The sequence below is a fragment of the Simochromis diagramma genome, unplaced genomic scaffold (genome assembly GCF_900408965.1).
Source record: "Simochromis diagramma unplaced genomic scaffold, fSimDia1.1 OVJJ01000781.1, whole genome shotgun sequence".
In the NCBI taxonomy this organism is placed as follows: Eukaryota; Metazoa; Chordata; class Actinopteri; order Cichliformes; family Cichlidae; genus Simochromis; species Simochromis diagramma.
Genome location: NW_024386832.1, coordinates 401,023 through 421,041, shown reverse-complemented (window position 1 = coordinate 421,041; position 20,019 = coordinate 401,023). Strand labels below are relative to the sequence as shown.

Below are 20,019 nucleotides of genomic sequence, written 5' to 3'. Positions count from 1 at the left end.
AATTTGCACAAAATCCATAAAAACAGCAAAAGTCTTGAGCCACACATTTCTTTATATGTTATTAGGAATGTAAGAATTAGATGCAGTGATGTATTGAAATGTGCAAACATAAAAGGAACAAAAGTACATAAACGGAGTTTGTAGGATCCCAACAAGCTTGAAAATGAATATTTGGTATGACTACCTTTATTCTTCAACACAGTCTAAACTATCTGAGGCAGATGTCTTCTAATTTCTTGAAGTAGTCTTCAGGAATAGTTGTCCAGGCTTCTTGGAGGACATTCAAAGCTCTTCTGCTGTTTGTTCTGTTCTCTGTCAAGACAATCCCACGCTGCTTCAATAATGTTGAGGTCCGGGCTCTGAGAAGGAGAATCCATCAGTGACAAGAATTTTATCCTCCACTTAACCACTTTCCTCTGAACTTTTTAAGGACACACTGCACACCATGCTGAGATATACCCAAGCTTTTTGGGAATCACCTTGTTGGTGAAAATACTATTTTATAACTCAAACTGTGTTGTATTTGGCATTTTTCATAGACTTGACTAAAGAAATTATGTATTTTTTTAACCTGGCGTCTAGTAACAAAGAAGCTGTTCGTGTAGAAAGAACACTGGTTCATCCCTTGAGAAAGGTGCCTTTTCTGTGTTTGAACGATTGCTGGGTCAGTGGTAAGTGGGTTACAAAAGCATTCCTTCGACAATGGTCAGGTACAAGGACTAGACTGAAAAAGTAGCCAATGTCCAAATAAACCTTGAGAAAACCTGGGAAAAAGATCATCTTAAGAAGGTCTGGAAACAAAATGTAAAGAAATGAGGGTTGGCTCAAGGCTTTAGCACAGTGCTATTTTTATTATTGCTTTAAATGTGCATTTCATTGCCATCAATAATAATAAATTACAGGTAACACATTCCTATGAATGTAATAGGCTACTAGATAAATTAGTTGAAATATATATGTATTGTTTTAAGTCTGTTTTCCTTGTTGAGCTTTTTTATTTCATGCCTGTACACGATACATGAGCAGTAGGGGATGGAGCACAGAGGCATGCAGAGTTTTAATGTGTTTATTAAAAATTAATGTTTTATTTATGTATCCATTATGTGTTCCTTTTTTGATATACTCTCTCTCTGACCGCATTAACGTATACCATCTGGGTTCTGAGTATGGGGGTACATGAGGTTGGAGGAAAAAGGGTAGGGTGGACCTTTTTGTGTCATATTTTGCTCTGTCACTTTTGAGACTAAGCTGATGGTACCTTCTCTTCCTTTTTTCACTTCCTCCTTTTATATAGGCGATAATAAATAATTGATTACAAAAAAAAAAAATGCATGATTACAAGTCTGAAGTAAAACATTATAAATGTATCTGCTCAGGCTTCTTGCCTCTGTTCCTCTGCATCTCTCTCATAATCTCTGCTGGCTGATTTCTATCTTCCATCATCGCTGCTCCACTGCCTCCCCTCCCCTGCTTCCACCTCCAGCCTCCCAGTGTCTCCCAGTGTCTCAGTGCTGTTGTTTCGCCTCTCTGCTTTCTACTGTCTCGGCGGGTGTTGAAGCCAGTCATGAACACCAAGCCCTCGCTGGATGGGAGCTCTGACTTTGTGAAGAACGAGGAGGCTCGGGAGACTCCCCCTATGAGGAGCTACCTCTGGCTCACCATGTTCACCTGTTTCTGTCCTGCGTGGCCCATCAATATTGTGGCGCTGGTTTTCTCTGTCCTGGTAAGTTGCTCGAAGCTGGAAATGTGAGGTTTCTGAATCCTGTCTTTTTTTAGTTTAATGAATAGCTGTGGGTTAGAATGCGTAATGTTTTTAAGAGGTATGCTGGCATTCAAAAAACAAAAACAAAAAAACAAATAAATGTAAAAAAAATCAAAGCATATGTTATCCTGCATAAATGCATATTTTATAGGTAAAAGTACCACTGCTGGGAAAAACTCTACAGACCACGTGGGGTGATTGCAATAGTTATTAAATATGGAGCAAACATAAGTCAAGTGAGAAATTTGCATCTTTACTGTGTAAAGTTATTCCAACCCACTTAACGTTTCTGAGTGGCCTAACATTAACGCTTCTGCTGATGTTTGCTAAGATCAAACATACCTCCTGTTTCTTTCCAAGCATCCAACCACACCCTGGACTGCTTACAGTAATGCTCCATACAACGATGCTATCAGACCAGCATGTGGATAAAGCTCAGGAAAGAACATCTATTACCAGCCAGGGTGGCACAAAGTTGAACAAAGTTGAAGAATAGATAGCAAAGATGCATTTAGACTGATGTCAAGTCTTTGAGTTGTCAGATGAGACGGCGTGAGTGCCAACAGCAGCTGCTGCATTGCTGTAGCCGTGAGTAATAAGATGAGGCATGCAGGCTTAGCAACGTGTGGTTACCACTGCTTAGGACATTGGCTACAATACAAATATGAATTAGAGACAACATGAGAGGCAGGTGCAGATGTAACGCACAAATAATCATTTCCTAAATGTTCGGTGCAGATTCCCATGAAAGCCACGTGCTGTGTGTCACTATGAGGATTATTATTATTGGGAAAGTGGAACTAGTCTTTTCCTCACAGCACATTTGCCCACAAAACATTACACACACAGTGTGAGCATGTACGGTAATGTCCGTAATTGTCCCAAAGGCCCAGAAGAGCTATACCCACGAGGACTATGATGGCTCCAGACGGCTGGGTCGGAAAGCTCTCCACTTGGGGATTGCCTCGTTTGTCATCGGTGCTGTCATCATCACTGCGTACATCATTATACACTTTACCACGGTATGAATGCACCAGATATAAGAGGTGTATAAAAAAGAAAGAGCAAGACATTTCAGCAATCTGTTTTTTTTCCATTACAGCATGGGGTGTGACCTCTTGAGGGGAAAGAGGAGATGGAAGAGGCGAAAAGGTGGAACTGTTACGGCGTGATGAGCACCATGTGGTGGAAAGGAGCTCTGTTTGGCTTCTGTCATCAGCAGCTTTGGAGGTTTTTAAAAGATCTGGTGGACCTAATTTTAATGTACCGTACATCCTGGCTGAAGCTATTATGTAAATGATATTGCAATTGCATTTTCACAGGCTATGTGAATGTAAGGTAAAAGAGGAGCCTTTGCTGTACTACCAGTGAGCAGGGTTTTTTTAACTAAAGGGCTAAATTATGAACCGCTATCAGATAACATCTGCTTGATAACATAAACAGAAAACATCTTATTGTTTGAAGAAGCCACTGATAATTCTTAACTTGTGTTTGCAGTCTTACTGTACATGATGTGAGGTGACAAATATAACATTAAACGTTTTGTTCACAAAAAATGGCCAATTACACAAAATGGAAATGACACAATATTCATATTTCCTGTCATGCAGAATAAAAACGAGTTTAGAAGTGCTGATGGCAAAGCTTAAACCTATACCAAAATGTATATTTCAAACAGGGACTCAACTCATGTGATCGCCTTACAATCAATAGTATGATTATGATCTGGCGACAATATTGCCACACTATAGTAGGTTGATTTCACAACACTCAGTCCACTTTGCCTTTTGGCCTCATTTCACCTTCTTTGACACCTGCTGCAAGCTGTTGACTACGTGTATGAGTAGTTGTAATCTGAGAGGTTACATTAACGCTATTACAGGGCTAAAAATACAGCATGCAATTTTTACAGTTTAATCACTGTGCTAATTAAAAAGAAAAGAAAAGTCTAATCACCAGCTTATAGTAGTGAAACTGCTGGCACATTGCCGTGAACCCAGAAGTATTTTAATGAAGAGGTTTTCATTGTGATCCGTGTTAACCTCTGATTTTGGCATTTTCCATCGGCAGAACCTCATAAAACATGAGTGCCATGCTTCTCGGCTGATCGTAAACTCTGTACAGCACTGGAAGAAGGTCATCTCCACTTGGTTTTCCCTTTGAAGTCCCTTTTCCAAATCCATATAAATCCCCAAGAGAGAAAAGAAGGAACTACATCTCTGATTGTAAACCTTGGCTGGTGAAAATGAACCATAGCTAAAATCTTTTGAATGATTTTGATTTTTGTGCTTTGGACCAAGTTTCCAATGCTGCAACACTGGAAAGTAATCTGTTTGCACATGAAGCACTGAAATTTTATAGAGAATATCCCTGGAAATACAAGAAGCTGCTGATTTTTTTCCCTCCAACACAGTCTAAAATAAAAATGACCACTGTGGAAACGACTGCTAATGTTAATGCTTTTGTTTAAGATTTTCTTTTTGAATCTTAAAACTGTAACATTGTGACCCACTGAATTTTATTTCAAATAAAATGTCAGGATGTTTAAATGTATTATGCTACATTTGGATTCTTTTCAAAACATTTATCAAATATTCGTTTTTTGGAATTGCATTAAAAACAGGACATCATATTGCTTCAGGGAACAAACTGATACACGTTAAAATGCATGCTGTCAAACAGCGTGATTGTATTTACATGTACAGTAGTTCTCTCTCTGCTAATCCAGACAGAAAAAAAGAGATGAATTTTATTAAATACTGATGACCCTGTGTTGTTTTTCTTTTGAGTGCATACAGTAACACCCGGATATATGGATTACATGAAACTGGAGAGGCGTGAGAATGTCTCAGAGGAATCAGATGTGAGTGCTGAGCTGCAGAAACCTATGGATCTGTGATCGTAACACAGAAAAGCTGGCAGTACGTCAGTAAAGAACAGGCGATAATTCTTTTATTTAGCAGGGATAATGCACATTAATTAACATGAGCACTTAGATCCATCATTTAAAAATTCGATATTTAACCATATAAATAATTTTAATCTCCACTTCCTGGCAGGATGTTAGCAGTTATAAACATGCAAATTAACAAAATTTGACTCTATTTACAATTTTTTTCCTGTATAACTAAATCCAGAATTAAATTTTAAATCCTTTTCGCCACATATGATGTATTCATTACATTTTCATATCTTATCTCATTACGGAGTTGTAGACTGTTGAATGGAGAATGTGCACTTGTGACAATTTGCCCCATCGGCAGGTAAGTTGTCACACTTATCTTAAAATAAGAACACAAATACTTAATTGTGATTATTGATTTTAATTGTTAAATTCAAACCAAAACTGGAAATTTGAACAATTATGCCAAGAGAATTTGGAAAAAAACAATTATGTCAATCCAATACACATTTTAATCAAAACATTAAGTAGAAAGAAAACTTTAGTTTGAACTTTAAACTCAAATGTTCTCTGGCTTGCACATAAACCCATCATAACTGAATGGAATGCTGCAAATAACTTGCTTTACCTAACCTGTTTATCCTCTGAACAAAACAGATGCCCTATTTCTGATTAATCAGACTCAACTTCAGAGTCACAATTCTGGCACACATAAATTGCCTGGCCTGAGGTGCAAGCATCATGGGCCCATTTGTTGCATTTTACGCATTTTACCCAGGTCTCTTTTGGACGACTGTTTGAAAATGGCTCCACACAGACAAGGCAGAAGCACTCTTCATCATCTGATGATGACTCTTGAATTATTTTTCTTCTTTTAGCTGCGTTGTTCTTCATAGGTCCAGATGTTTTCCCCCCTCGCGTCCCTCTCTTTTGAAACAGCTTTTTGCTAGATTCAGCCTTATTCTTTTCTTTTTCTAGTTGCTGTTTCACTGGTGTGTCGGTTAGAATTGCTGATTTGCGTCGTTTTCTTCCTTTACTGGATGGTTTTCGGCGGCCAGCTTTTGGATATGGCCGGATGTCCTCTGGAGTTGGTAGTCCGCTGTCAGTAATTGCCAGCACTGCAATTACTGACAGTGGACTACCAAGTTATTACAAATACAAATGAATTACAATATCACAATTTTTTGGAGCATTTATTTGTACTGGGGCAAGTTGTCACATGTGACGACTTGCCCCAAAGTTAATGAGACAACTTGCCCCAAACTGACATTTATGCTAATTTTGGCTAAATGTCAGGGTTAGCTCAACATAGCACATCAGCTGAAGTATCAAAAGACACGTTAATGTCTCCTCTATTTTGTAAAATATAATTGTAACATCTATACCTAACAAAGTTATACTGAAGAAAATTTAAAGTGATTTATTTTTCCTTTTAGGTCAAAAAAATAAAAAAGATGTGCTCACCTCAGATTAGAGCAGTCTTGACCACATGTGAACAGGAGGTTGACTATAGAAGAAGAAGTCACACAAAGTGGCTATTTCATTTTTGAGATAGAGCCTCTAGTGTTGGAGTTACGAACAGTGTGACAACTTACCCGTGTGACAACTTACCCCGCTCTCCCCTATAAGGTATTGAATCACTAGAACCCATCTTTACTGTATCACTCCAAAAGAACAATTTGCCCCAAGACTGTGGGCTTACCTGTGGCTCCTATGGGTATTTAAAAGTAGACTGGGAGGCAGAGCCTTCAGTTTCCAGCCTCCTGGTCTGTGGAATCAGCTCCCACTTTGGATTCAGGAGACAAACACCCTCTCTACTTTTAAGATTGGCTTAAAACTTTCCTTTTTGATAAAGTTTAGAGTTAGGGCTGGATCAGGTGACTCTGAACCCTCTCAGTTACGTTGCAATTGCCCAAGGCTGCTGGTACATCCCATGATGTACTGAGTATTTAATCTTCACTCACCTCTTTTCAAGCTCTGTGTTTATAGACTCCGCAATTAATCAATATTTATTATTAATCTCTCCCACAGTGTCTTTTGTCCTGTTTCCGTCCCGTTCGCCTCAACCGGCCATGGCAGATCTCTGCCCCTCCCTGCTGGAGGTTTCTTCCTGATTAAAGCGTTTTTTTGTCTCCCCACTGTCACCAAGTGTTTGCTAATAGAGGGTTTTTTTGTTATGGTTTTGGATTTCTCCGTATTAGTTTCTGATATAAGCGCCTTGGGGTGACTGTTTGGCACTATATGAATAAAACTGAACTGACGATAAAACATGCAGAAAAGTGAAAATAGGCACATATAGTTCGAGTCCAAAAAACTCAAAGTTTTAATACATACATTTTAATACATACACTATGTTTGCATTTTCTTCTAAATGCATTCGAAACCTTTAAAACCTTAAAACCTGTGACTATATGTTTAAAAAAAATCGTACTTGAACGCGGATGATAACGTCCAAGTCTCTTTTTCTTTGGGCATTTCAATGATTTCAAGAAGCCGCGGGACACGACCTATAAAAAGATGAGTCCGCCGCAGTAAACGAGAAGGTCTTGTCAGTGACGACAGGGCAGCAAACAGTTAAACTGCCTTTGAAAACGAGCACAGGAGGCGGAAGAGGTGTGTTTTCAACAGGCCTTCAACGCCAGACGCTGAAGTTTCTGCTCAACGGCGAAAGTCATCAGAGTACGGCTGACTAAGGCGGAATAAAACTAAAATCAGGGCAGCGGAAGGTAAAAAACGAAAGAAAGAAAGGCCAGGAGAAAACTTGACTGCTGTTTTGTATTAGTCCGCGCGGACGGAGGACGCCGCTCGGCTCTGCTGTTTTCAGGCAGAGGAAAACTTTCAGGAGACGGAAAAAGCAACGATAAGGACACAAGAATAAAAACACCCCGACCAAGGTGCTCATCCTGCAGGAAGCCGAGGCGCCACTGGGAGGGTTTATTTTGGTGGGTTATTTGTAGTTGTTAGCTGGCAATCATTGCTGCTGCTGCTGTTGTTATTAGTGGATACGTGAATTGTATCGCGAAGGGCCCCTGGTGGTCATTGTAGGGACCACTGCGGGGCTCCCGGTAGACTCTGCTGACTTGATGCGTTGTCTCTTGCAGTGTGTGAAGCCATCGGGATGGGGAACAGCAGCAGTGACCGATCCAGTGGAAGTCATGGTGAGAGGTCGTACAGAGAGGGACATCATGGAGGGAAGGAGGCTCGTTCTAACATCATGATGGACAGCGCAGATGATGCAGACCTTTACCAGAGAGAAGATCAAAAGGTATTAGAGCAAGTTTACACCATGAACTCTTAAATAAAGCTTTCTGTTCTGTCCCATTGCACTGGATAGCAAGTGACATGCAGGCTTTTGGAAGTAAATTTGTTGTTAAATGAGTTGGTACCAATTATTGTACAATTAACCAATTTCCCCCCCCCCCAACCACAACTGGTCGCCGTGGATGGCGGCCAGTCCCTGAGCCTGGCTGTTCCGTTTGAGGCTTCTTCCTGTTAAAAGGGAGTTATGTCACCAAGTGCTCGCTCAGAGCAGGATTGTGTGATTGCTGGGATATTCTCTCTATTGTATGCTCCTTACCTGATGATATAAAGCACCTTGTAACAGGTAGCTGTTGTTGTGAATTGACACTATATAAATAAAATTGGATCAATACCTCTTATATATGGTTTTAAAGAGGTAAAAGAGGGGCCTAAACTAGAATTATTAACCAGAAGCTTTTATTTTTACGACTGATCAGAGTGCAGTGTAATGGAGAACAAGAGGCAGGATAACAGTTTAATTAATGCTGAGGCAACATGTTGACACTACCTCGGAGGAGGGAGAGCAATCCAAAGAGCTTAGTGTCTTGTAAAATAGTTGGTGCAAAGTGTCAGTAATGTGTCAAAATGGTAAAATGTGGTCTGTTCAGGATGTGCAAGCTGTGTGTAATGGATGCAAGGAAGGCTATATATTCTGTTAGTGATGTGTACACAAGTCAAATGTTAAAACAAAGATTTGTCCAACAGTTTGTTTTATCAATGTCAAATTCCTGATAAAGGTAAATTAAGTCTTTTTGTATCTAATTGGAGAGTAACATCAAAGAACATCATAAGCTAAAGCTATGTTTTAGAGGTTACACATACAAAAAGCACTTTTCTGTATCCTTTAGTGTTTTTCTAAGTTTGCCATTCAGTCTGGAGAAAGACTACAGGTGCTCTTGCTAACATGGCAGTAATGCAGTGATATCATGCTTCTCAGTCTCCACAGGAGTTACAGGAGTTTCTGGCCTGGCAGCAGGACCTGGAGAGCGACGCTAAAAATCTAGCGCAGGGCAGACCGACTGTGTTCAGATGGGCGGGTGCAGCGAAAGACGTCTTTGTGTCCGGCTCTTTTAACAACTGGTCTACCAAGATCCCACTCAACAAAAGGTAGTTTGAGTCAGGGGAAAGCAGCCTCAGAGATGCTTCACTGTTTAAACTTATTAAAAAGTAACAAGCGGTTGTTTCTCAAACCCAGTCGGAATAACTTTGTGGCTATTGTGGACTTGCCTGAGGGAGAGCACCAATACAAGTTCTGTGTGGATGGTCAGTGGATCTTGGATCCGGCTGGGGTGAGTGGAGGTTTTACATTTTGGGGTCACTAGTTTACTCTTATTAGTGGTTTACACTTAGAAGTGTGTATCATTACCTTTTTAAAAATTGTAATTTTTTTATGCTCTCACCCAGGCCGTGGTAACGTCTAAAACTGGAACAGTCAATAATGTCATACAGGTGAAAAGAACAGACTTTGAAGTCTTTGATGCCCTCAGGATTGACTCTCAGGACTCGGCTGACGTCTCGGGTACGGAAACTTGTTAATTTGTAACTCAAAAACTTTGAGGTGGTTCTGTAACTCCAAAGCATGTTCAGACTTGGCCCATATTGATTTGTATGCTCACAATTTTGGATATTTGGCTGATTATTGCTTTGATGATTGTACCCTTAGCAGCCAGCTTGTTAGGTACACCCATTCAGCCTGTTGTTAACACAAATATCAATCGCATGGTAACAACATGGTACATTTGGGCATGAAGCTGAAGTTCAAACAAAAATGCAGAATGGAGAATAAAAGTGATTTTAAGTGACTTTGGCGTGGTTGTTGGCCGCACACTGGTCTGAGTATTTTAGAAATGGCTGATCTGCTGGGATTTTTTTTTTCCCCCCACAAAACCATTTGTAGCGTCTCTAGCTAACGGAGTCGGTGGGACAAAATATCCAGTGAGCGGCTTTTCTCTGGGAGAAAATGCCTTATTGATGTGAAGTCAGAGGACAGTGGCCAGACTCCTTGAAGCTGACAGGAAGACCGTATAAACTCACGAACACCTCGTTACAATTAAGGTATACAGCAGAACATCTCTGAACACACAACACATCCAACCTTGAAGCAGATGGACTACAGCAGCAGAAGACCACACCGAGCTAAGAACAGGAAACTGAAGCTATAATTTCTGTGGGCTCCCGATTATGTAAACAACATAATCCTCGTATCAGTTCAGGCTGCTGATGGTGTATTAGCGTGAGCAACACCAGTCTACCCTGAATATTGCTGATGTTTGAGATGACCCGGGTCATCTCAAAACTGGTTTTTTGTTTGTTTTGTTTTTTAACATGACGGTTGGTTCACTGCTCTCAAATGGCCATTGTCAGTCCAAAGAGGACTTTGGGATGTGGTGCAGCACAAGAATTCATATCATGGGTGTGCAGCTGTCAAATCTACAGCAACTGTGATGATGTCATATCAATATCAAATTAATATGCTAAATCTGAGGAATGTTTCGGCACCTTGTTGAGTCTATGCAGCAAAGAATCACAGCAATTATGCAGGCAACAGGCGTACTAGCAGTTTTTACCCAATAATGTGGCTGCTGACTGTAGATGAATGATTGGAATCGAGTCCAAACTTTATGCTGCCTGATTAATAAAGATTATTGATGGAAAAGCCTTTGAATCGATTGTCCCAGAAAATGATGGTCTACATGCGCCGAAACAGCTAAAATATGCAGAGTGCAGCTGCAGCATTTTGGAGGAGTCTGGTTTTTATTTCAATATTGCATATTGTTTTTTTGTTTGTTTTCACTGGTGTTTGTTTACAAAGGGTCCTTGAATAATTCTGTCTGCTGTATCTCTCTGTAAAGCTTTATTAAGGCGAAGTTATTTATTTGTTTACATTTGATCACTCTTTCCCAGACTTGTCCAGTTCTCCTCCTGGCCCCTACCTACAGGACGCATATGTAACCAAGCCAGATGACAAACTCAAACATCCTCCTTTCTTACCTCCTCACCTGCTGCAAGTGCTGCTCAACAAGGACACTGGTATTTCTGTAAGTCCAGGCTTTGAGTTGTTATATACATTTAATTATATAATTATTTATATGCGTATGTTTAATTTTACGTTTGATTCATCCTGCTGTGACTTTTCCACAGTGTGACCCGACACTGCTTCCAGAGCCTAACCATGTGATGCTAAATCACCTGTATGCCCTCTCCATCAAGGTAACAACTTGAATAGATCTTTTTTATTTTTTTTATTTTTTATTTTTTGCCCAAATTGTTAATGCTGTAGTTCAGATTGTGATTGTCAGTTCTCACGGTGCTGTGTCAAAATGTCATGCCATCATGTGATTGTGGGTTGCTTTCTGTTTGTTTTTAAAGGACGGGGTGATGGTTCTCAGTGCAACACACCGATACAAGAAAAAGTACGTGACCACTCTTCTGTACAAGCCAATATAATCCCCGGAGGTGCGCTCCCTCCTCCTCTTTTGAAATCGATCTGTTGGTGTACACAGCTGCTATCTGGACTGCTTTGCTGAAACTGGACCTAAAGTATCTTCCTGATATCGGTTTAAAACATTTGGTAAAGTTATTGATTTTGAACTGTTCTATAATCTCAGAATTTGAAAATGTTGAAATGTTCAATGTTTGCAAATACGTGTTATGTTATGAGCAGGGCGGTGTTTTAAAAGACTTCATTCCAACTTCACCCTGATTAATTAATACAAGTGTGGTTGCTGGAGACCAAAATGATGAGGACGGGGGAGATCTGTAATCGTTGAACTCTGACGCCAAGCCTCAATTTTGACATTTGTATTGAAGTGACCTGGAATTGCCTGAAACTGAGACTTGAAAAATGTTAGTTTTACTAACCAGGAGGCTAGCACAGCTGCATCGGCTCTCCTTACACAGGAAATGGACACAAAGACACTAAGAGGTGGAAAAAATGTAACATGTAATGAATTTCATATGATTCCTCCGTTGTTTTTTGTTTTTCTTTTCTAAAAATACAATGTTTTTCAGATGACATATTATAAATCAGAAATAGAATGAAATTTTCATAAAAAAATGATGACTGCAAAAATCCATTAGTGCTATGAGTTTTTGTGTTTGTGCGTGGGTTTTTATTTTTTTGAGGTTGTATGATTCGGTGCACACACTGGGCTTTAGAAACCAGGTTCTTGTTTTTGTCGTGAATTGCACGAGTACACACTTTATTTTCAGTTCAGCATTAGATGAGCATCAGTGTCCACCTGTGCAGCTGTTCTTATTTTTTTATTTATTTTTTTTGTTTTGAATGATGCAATTTGTAAATGAATATACTAAAACGGCTGTAGTCAACATACTCAACAGTATGTTGACTCTAAGCATAAGCATTCACTGCACCTACTGTATCTACATCCAGGTAAAGATTCACATAATCAAATTGTTTTTAAATGGACACGATGAAAAGCAAAACCTGGAAATGGTTCAATTACATATTTTCAGTCTTTTTTTCCCTGTTGTTTGTGCCCATAAAGAAACAAGTTTAGCAGAGTGAAAATCAGGTAAGGGAAGCATGACAGATGTTTACTTCTGTTGCACAAACATGTAGGTAAAGGACATAAATAACATGAACATATTACAGAATGTTATATTTCTATATTTCTAATCAACTTGGTAGCTCTTGACACTTGACGGAGAACAGATTTTGGGGTCAACTTGAAAGAAAGGCACATGTGAAATGTAAAAGAGCAAATATGACATGATATTTAGGTGCAAACTGTTATGCAGCATTTAGAATCCCCATATAGCGGTATCATTTCCTGTAATATGCCAATACAAGGCATTTATTCCGCTCCCCTCCAATCATGGACCATCTTCTAATTCAGTGAATGATGGTCAGCTTATCATTGATCTTTCCACTCAAATGTGGCTGTTCTTCTCTGTCACCCAATTGCAGATGCTGCTTCATCAGCTGCAAAGCAAACAAACCCTCTATACTGAAGCCTTCCTACTGCAGGATGTCACTGACAGTAGCCTTGGTGCATAACTGCAAGTGGTAATAAGAGGCTGCAGACCTCAGATTTTTAGGGACTTCTGGTGTAGACGATAAGGCATGCGTTTATGAGTATTTTATTTAGTTAGCAGTAGTTTTCAAGTTGAAACAGTGGTGGTATAATGGTGGAGTGATGAAAAGCTGAAACAGAAAGGGATTTGGGTCATCCCACTAACACTGTCATCTTTACTCTCATGGAGTTATGTGCACTGTCGATGACTTTTACAGCTGGGTGGAGATGTTGGTCCTCTTGAGGTCTTTATAGATTTGAATCGAATCCTGTCTATAATCTATGTGTGATCTACAGACACAGCAACGAAACTGAACTTTTGAAACGAGGTTAAACAACCAAAGGCTTCCTGCTTTAAATTAAGGAGGCTGGTTTAGTTGATCACAATAGCAACCTAGTAGTTTCAGGGCTTTGTGGAGGCTGATCACTGAAGTTTAGGAAAATTACTGATGTCTCATGTCAACTATATAGGATCTATAGGATATATATAGTGTGTGTGTGTGTGTGTGTGTGTGTTACTGGGGATATTTTGTCACTCCAATGATAAACTGTGTCACATTTAGTCCTGGACAAGTAAAGAAGAAGGAAACATGAAATACCAACATGATGGTCGTGAAAATTAATATTTGTGATGGAAAAAAGCTATGAAGGCCATGTTCTGTGCAAAAATACTTTTCAAATTATATTATTACTGTAGTCAAATGAACAAGTTGTAATCCACCATCACTTAAATAAGAAAGTAAATCAACAAAGAAACTTTTAAATAACCAGTCCTTAATTCAGTTTTTGGTTGATTCTCGGGTTTTACTGTGCTGTGTTAAATGACTGGGTTTAGTTAGGGTTTATAATCAATTCAATTCAAACTTTTATTCATATAAATCTAATTGACAGCAGTAGCTGTCAAGGTACAGTATGTGATATAGACCCTACAGTATTAGAGTCAGTAATCAAATGATACCCTATGAGCAAGCACTTGGCAACAGTGGGGGGAATCTCCCTTTCAATAGGAAGCAACCTCTGGTAGGGTCGTCATTTGCCGTGACTGGTTTGGGGGTAAGGGTAAAGGGAAGAGAGCATAGAGACAGAACAAAAAGCACAGCGTGGGAGATAAAAGATAAAGGTTAATGACACGCAGTAGTAGTATAAGCACATTGGAAGTACTCACTGCATCATCACAAGTCCATCAGCAGCGTGAACCTTTAGTATCAAAAGGGAAAGTTTTAAGCTCAAAGTTAAAATTAAATAGATGGTGGGAAGAAAGGGAGAGAAGGGAGATGAAGGGAGGGAGCCTGAGAGGGAGAAAAGGAGAGAAGGTAGGACGATAGAGTGGGAAGATGCTGTGAAGAAAGGGAAATAGGGAGGGATTAAGAAAATGAAGGACAGAGGAAAAAAGGCATAAAGATTGGAAGAAAGAGGGAAAAGAGTAGGAGGGAGATAGAAATATAGGAAGGGAGGAAAGATATAACACATGAGTATAGGTAGGAGGGAGGAGAGAATGAGGAAGATATGGAGCAAAGGAAGGGAGACAAGGGAGGAGGATCAAGGGAGAGGTAAATACAGGGAGGGGATAGGATGGAGGGAGGAATAAATGAAGGTAAATAGGGATGGAGAAATTGGAGGAAGTGGGTGAGGGGTAAATACAGGGAGGAAGTAAGGAGACAGAGATGGAGGGAGGGTGGGAGAAATTAAGGCACATACGGGTACATACTAATAGAGAGAGAGGGAGGGAAGACAAATAAAGGAAGGGAGGGAGTGTGTGTGTACTGTGTGTTACGCACTGATCAATAATCAGTCATTTGTTCCATTATAAGTGGTCACACTAATGGAAGCAGAGCAGCTGCAGACAGTCTGACTGTAAACTGATTACATTTCATATTGAAATGTCTTCACAGACTGAGATTCAGTCAGAGTCTGAACTCCAACATCTTTTTCACTGAAAGTCACCTAAATCAGTCCCACTGGCTCGACCCAGAACCGGAATCACTTAAAGATGTCACAGGTTCTGTAAAGGATCCGCAAACCGTGCCCAGGTCTGCTTGCATGGCGGAGTCGGACACAAGTCGGACACAAGACTCAGAGTTTAGTTTTAAACTCAGTTTGTTGAACAAGCTGCCTGGTGTAGGGTCCCAGTGGTCTTAAGACCATAACCCAATATTCTTCTCTTTGTTTGAGGCGTGCAAATTTATCTCCACCCCTGCACTGAGACTAATAGATTTAATACCTGCTGACACTTGTAGTGTTCAGTCCTCAGTCTACTTGCAATCACACCGACAGAGAAAAAGAAGTTAGATTTTTTTCTGTGCAGGTGTGAAAAAAACACCTTTAAAGGTGTTTTTATTGATTAAAAACACCTTTAAAAGTTTCTCACAATAATTGAACTTACCACAGCAAAAATTGTCTTTAGGCCAGTGGAGCCAGGTTTCTGGTTTGGGAGCAGACAATTAATGCCTGACTAGTTTGTGCCGTTCTGAAGCTGAATCCTGGGGGTTCCAGTACAAAAAGATTGGGATCCCAATCTTTTTATACTATTGTTAACATTGTTAATCAGAACAGTTTTCTTCTCTCAAGTCACAAAAGTTGGTGATGAGCCAGACTGAACATGTATCTCCTCTGATGTCTATAGTTTGGATTCAGAAGTCCTGATCAGAATCCCACAAGGGATGCTCTTAATGAGCCATAAGAAACGAAAACCCTCTGCGTGCGTGTTGCGGACAGCCATTTTTCTGAAGGTGAAAGTGTGCAATTATCCTTCATCATACTTCGAACTCATCAGATTTAAAAAGTTAAGGACACTGATAAAACGCTGTCTTTAATATGTGTTGATTTTTACTGTGTAGTTGTTCATACAGCACCACAAAAGCACAGTGCTGTATGCTCACACCTGCTGGAGCTAATCATCTCTACAGGAGGCGGTGCCTGATAACGCTCTCGCTGATCATACCTGTGTTTCCTCTCAGATGACTATCTCCATGTACAGATGCTCAGTCAACTTGGTGAAGCCCTGAAAACACCAGTGTATTATATTTGTAGACATAAAAGACATTTTATAACATAACAAATACGTTAATATAAAAAAAAAACTTGTGTCACCAGTCACTGAACTTCTGTCCCTTAAAGTGTGCAATGAATACAGATAGATGAATGAGACACTCCGTAAATAGTCAGCAAGTGTCTTCTGTCAGATTTCAACTACAGCACAACATGGAGACGTCTCTAGGTAAAGTTCTGAAACATGGAGAGCAGCAGCATTTCAGTCTTGGTGGTTCCAAATAAAGACCAAAAAAGTGCACTGAACAAAAAAACACAGATTTACCAAAGTTATCTTCAAGCCAAAGTAATGTGATGTTAAAGATGACAAAACAACCCATTAAATAATTGCACAAGGCACATTCAAATAATATTAAGAAATCACACAAGTCCTTTGTTCCGAGAGTTCGTTGCAAGGACGTGTCAGAGTATTAGTAACAGATTCAGAGAGTGGGACTCAGAGGGTAAGACGACCAAGAACCACTTACAAAGCATGGGAGGGAACAAAAACTAGTGGGCGGGGTATGGTCACATGGAAGTGTTCAAGTCAAGTTGGCTTTATTGTCACTTCAACCATATACAGTTTAACAGTACACAGTGAGGCGAAACAACGTTCCTCCAGGAACCAAGGTGCTACATGCAACATAAATTTACAACATAATTTAACAGAAAACTCTAAACTAGCTAACTAAGAGGCCTAGTTAGCTGGCTAGCAGAGACAAGACAGACTGACCTAACATAAATTACAACATAAATGAACAAAAAACTATCTAACTATCTAAGGATGACTTTTTTTTTTTGTTATCAGACAGCAGACAACAAAGTGCACGTGCAAATGTGCAAACAAGAGCAGCAAGTGACAGTGTGACAAAAAAAAAAAAACCAACAAAAAGCCCACAACGTAACATAACAATAAGGTTTTGTGATGATGAGTTGAGGTAGTGGAGGAACAGTAAACATTCCTTAGTGTAGCAGCAAAAAATTAGAAAGTGCAGAAGTTAGTGCAGAAAGTCCAGTAATAATATTGTGCAAAAGAGCATTCACAGGTTGGTGTGTGCGATGGTTTGGTGGTGTAGGTCAGTGTGTTTGCACTTGTGTTGATTAGTCAGTCCAGTCTCAATGTTTTGAGGTAGTTGAGTTAAGCTGAGTGATAATGTTAGTGTGTGTGTGTGTGTGTGTGTGTGCGTGTGCGTGTTTATCAGTCCAGTCCCTTTTTGCTGAGGAGACGGATGGCTTGTGGAAAAAAGCTGTTGCACAGTCTGGATGTGTGTGCCCGAATGCTTCGGTACCTTTTTCCAGATGGCAGGAGTGTGAAGAGTGTGTGAGAGGGGTGTGTCCGATCAGCCACAATGCTGGTGGCTTTGCGAATGCATCGTGTGGTGTAGATGTCCTCAATAGAGGGGAGAGAGACCCCGATGATCTTCTCTGCTGTTCCCACTATCCGCTGTAGGGTCTTGCGGTCCGATATGGCACAGTTCCCAAACCAGACAGTGATGCAGCCGCTCAGGATGCTCTCGATAGTTCCTCTATAGAAGGTGGTCAGGATCGGTGGTGGAAGCTGGGCCTTTCTCAGTCTTCTCAGAAAGAAGAGACGCTGTTGGGCTTTCTTGTGCAGGGAGCTGATGTTGAGGGACCAGCCGAGGTCCTTCTCCAGGTGGACGCCCAGGAATTTGGTGCTGTCGACGATCTCCACAGAGGAGCCGTTGATGCTCAGCGGTGAATGGTTGCCTCGTGTCCTCCTAAAGTCAACAACCATCTCTTTTGTTTTGTCAACATTCAGAGACAGGTTGTTGTCTTTACACCAGTCCGTTAGCCTCTGCACTTCCTCTCTGTACGCTGACTCGTCGTTCTTGCTAATGAGACCCACCACGGTCGTGTCATCAGCGAACTTAATGATGTGATTTGAACTGTGTGTTGCTACACAGTCATGAGTCAGCAGTGTGAACAGCAGAGGACTGAGCACACAGCCTTGTGGGGCCCCAGTGCTCAGTGTGGTGGTGCTGGAGGTGCAGTTCCCAATCCGTACTGACTGAGGCCTTCCGGTCAGAAAGTCCAGGATCCAGTTGCAGAGGGAGGTGTTCAGGCCCAACAGGCTCAGCTTTCCGATCAGTTGTTGGGGGATGATCGTGTTGAATGCTGAGCTGAAATCTCTGTACAGCATTCGGACGTGTGAGTCCTTCTTGTCCAAGTGTGTCAGGGCAAGATGGAGTGCAGTGGAGATGGCGTCGTCCGTTGAGCGGTTATGGCGGTATGCAAATTGCAGTGGGTCCAGTGAGGGGGGCAGCAGGGTCTTGATGTGTCTCATGACGAGCCGTTCGAAGCACTGGTGACTGGTGTTGGTGACAAGAAGAGATTAAGCATCTGAAAGACAACAATGAGCTGATAAGTTCAAAGACCAAGGCATATTGTGGCAAAACAAAAGTTTCACAGGGCCAGCATCAAGCATGCTGGGGGAAATTGTCTTCAGATTTACTTGATTAACCAAGATACAATTCAGCAGGATGAACAGGCATTGTTTCAGTAACAAAGTCATGTTAATTAATGAGACACACAATGTGTAAGGATCAAAGAAGCTTCATTTCAAAGAACTCCTGTTGCTTTAAAAATACATTTTTGTTTGTTTTTTTACCAGCTGACATTTAAAATTGCAGATTCCAGCCCTATTTTGTCACAATCAGCTGCGTAGCATGAGGATAGTTTTATTGTGGTGCCAAATGCAGAACACAGCAGACAGAAGTAAAAATATGGCAAGCCTTTAATGCTGAATAGTTCAAAGATAAACATGATCCAAAAAACAGTGGAGCCAGGAAATGCAAATAACAAGGAAACAGTAGGAATAATAATACAGGAAACCCAGGGAATGCATCCAGGAAACAATGGGAAACACAGAGAAACCAAGACAAGGAAACGTCTTGATGCATTCTCAATCATCCAGGAAAGTAAATCTCCAAAAGTTGATTCTGTTCATCTGGACGTAGTGTTTTGTGGGAGAAACGTTTCGTCACTCATCCAAGTGACTTCTTCAGGAGACTGAAGAAGTCACTAGTTTGGACGTAGCCTAAGTCAATACAAAGCACAAGTGACGAAAACTAGGAAGTAACTAAACAGAGAAGACAGACTCTAACACACAAACCTGACACAGAAGGGGATAAAAGGAAGGCTAAGAAAACATAAAAGAGACCATAAAGAAACCAAAAAACAAAGACTTGTGATGCACATGATACACATCAGGAATAAACAATACTGGTCAAACTAAGAACCAAAGGGTATGTTCAATAATAAGAATAAAAAAAAGTCCAAAACAGAAAACCCAGGACCATCACACCTTTTGGTTTCCTTTTCCTCACTGCATTTCTTTTTCCTGTTAGCTGTTGGTTTAGTTTGCTGTGACTCTTTTGGCCACTGTGCTGGCGAGAAAAAGCGCAGTCCCATCGGTCCTGCTGTTCCCGCATAACTTACTGATACTAAGACTTGAGACAGGGTGATTAAAATGATAGTCCAGCAGCTCTCTGTATTACTGCCCTCTGTCAAGGCAAAGACTTTAGATGACACCATTAATTTAGGTTCATTTGTTTCAAGTACACGAGTGCACGCATTCATCCTGAGCTCAAGCTAGATGACCATCAAGAACCAGCTGTGCAGTTTTATGTTTTAGATGATGGCTGTCTTTATTAATGGCATTTGTACATTAATAAACAACAATTGGAGGTTGTATGAATGAATCAAAACCAATCAACTTTCCACAGTTTCCACAGTCAGTGGAAAAATAAGTGACCACTTTTCTATACAAGGCTCCACAGATCTGAGCTCATTTTTGAAATAAAAGCCAATTGTATGTTGTACGGTTGCTTTGCTGAAACCAGACCCTGATGTCAGTCTAAAGACAGCAGAATAAATTTTGTAATGGGATCAAAAGTTGAAAATATTTCAGTTAAACTTGTGGATCAGTGTTCAAACTGACACCTTTAAAAGAATGAGTCAGCTGTGTTATA

General features: G+C 40.4%; 2 protein-coding genes across 2 annotated transcripts; both read left to right on the top strand.

Annotated features, from left to right (window-relative positions):
• The first annotated feature begins 620 nt into the window (after positions 1-620).
• On the top strand, positions 621-4,533 carry LOC120731445 (transmembrane protein 233). Its single transcript, XM_040028441.1, has 3 exons — positions 621-1,723; positions 2,650-2,784; positions 2,865-4,533. Exons 1-3 carry the CDS (start codon positions 1,565-1,567, stop codon positions 2,874-2,876), a joined length of 306 nt encoding a protein of 101 aa, XP_039884375.1. The 5' UTR covers positions 621-1,564; the 3' UTR covers positions 2,877-4,533.
• A 2,691-nt stretch (positions 4,534-7,224) lies between these two features.
• On the top strand, positions 7,225-12,040 carry prkab1b (protein kinase, AMP-activated, beta 1 non-catalytic subunit, b). The gene is made up of 8 exons (XM_040028440.1): positions 7,225-7,606; positions 7,766-7,929; positions 8,902-9,071; positions 9,160-9,253; positions 9,369-9,483; positions 10,869-11,002; positions 11,106-11,174; positions 11,334-12,040. The coding sequence occupies exons 2-8, from the start codon at positions 7,783-7,785 to the stop codon at positions 11,409-11,411; spliced, it is 807 nt and encodes a 268-aa protein (XP_039884374.1). The 5' UTR covers positions 7,225-7,606; positions 7,766-7,782; the 3' UTR covers positions 11,412-12,040.
• The last annotated feature ends 7,979 nt before the right edge of the window (positions 12,041-20,019 follow it).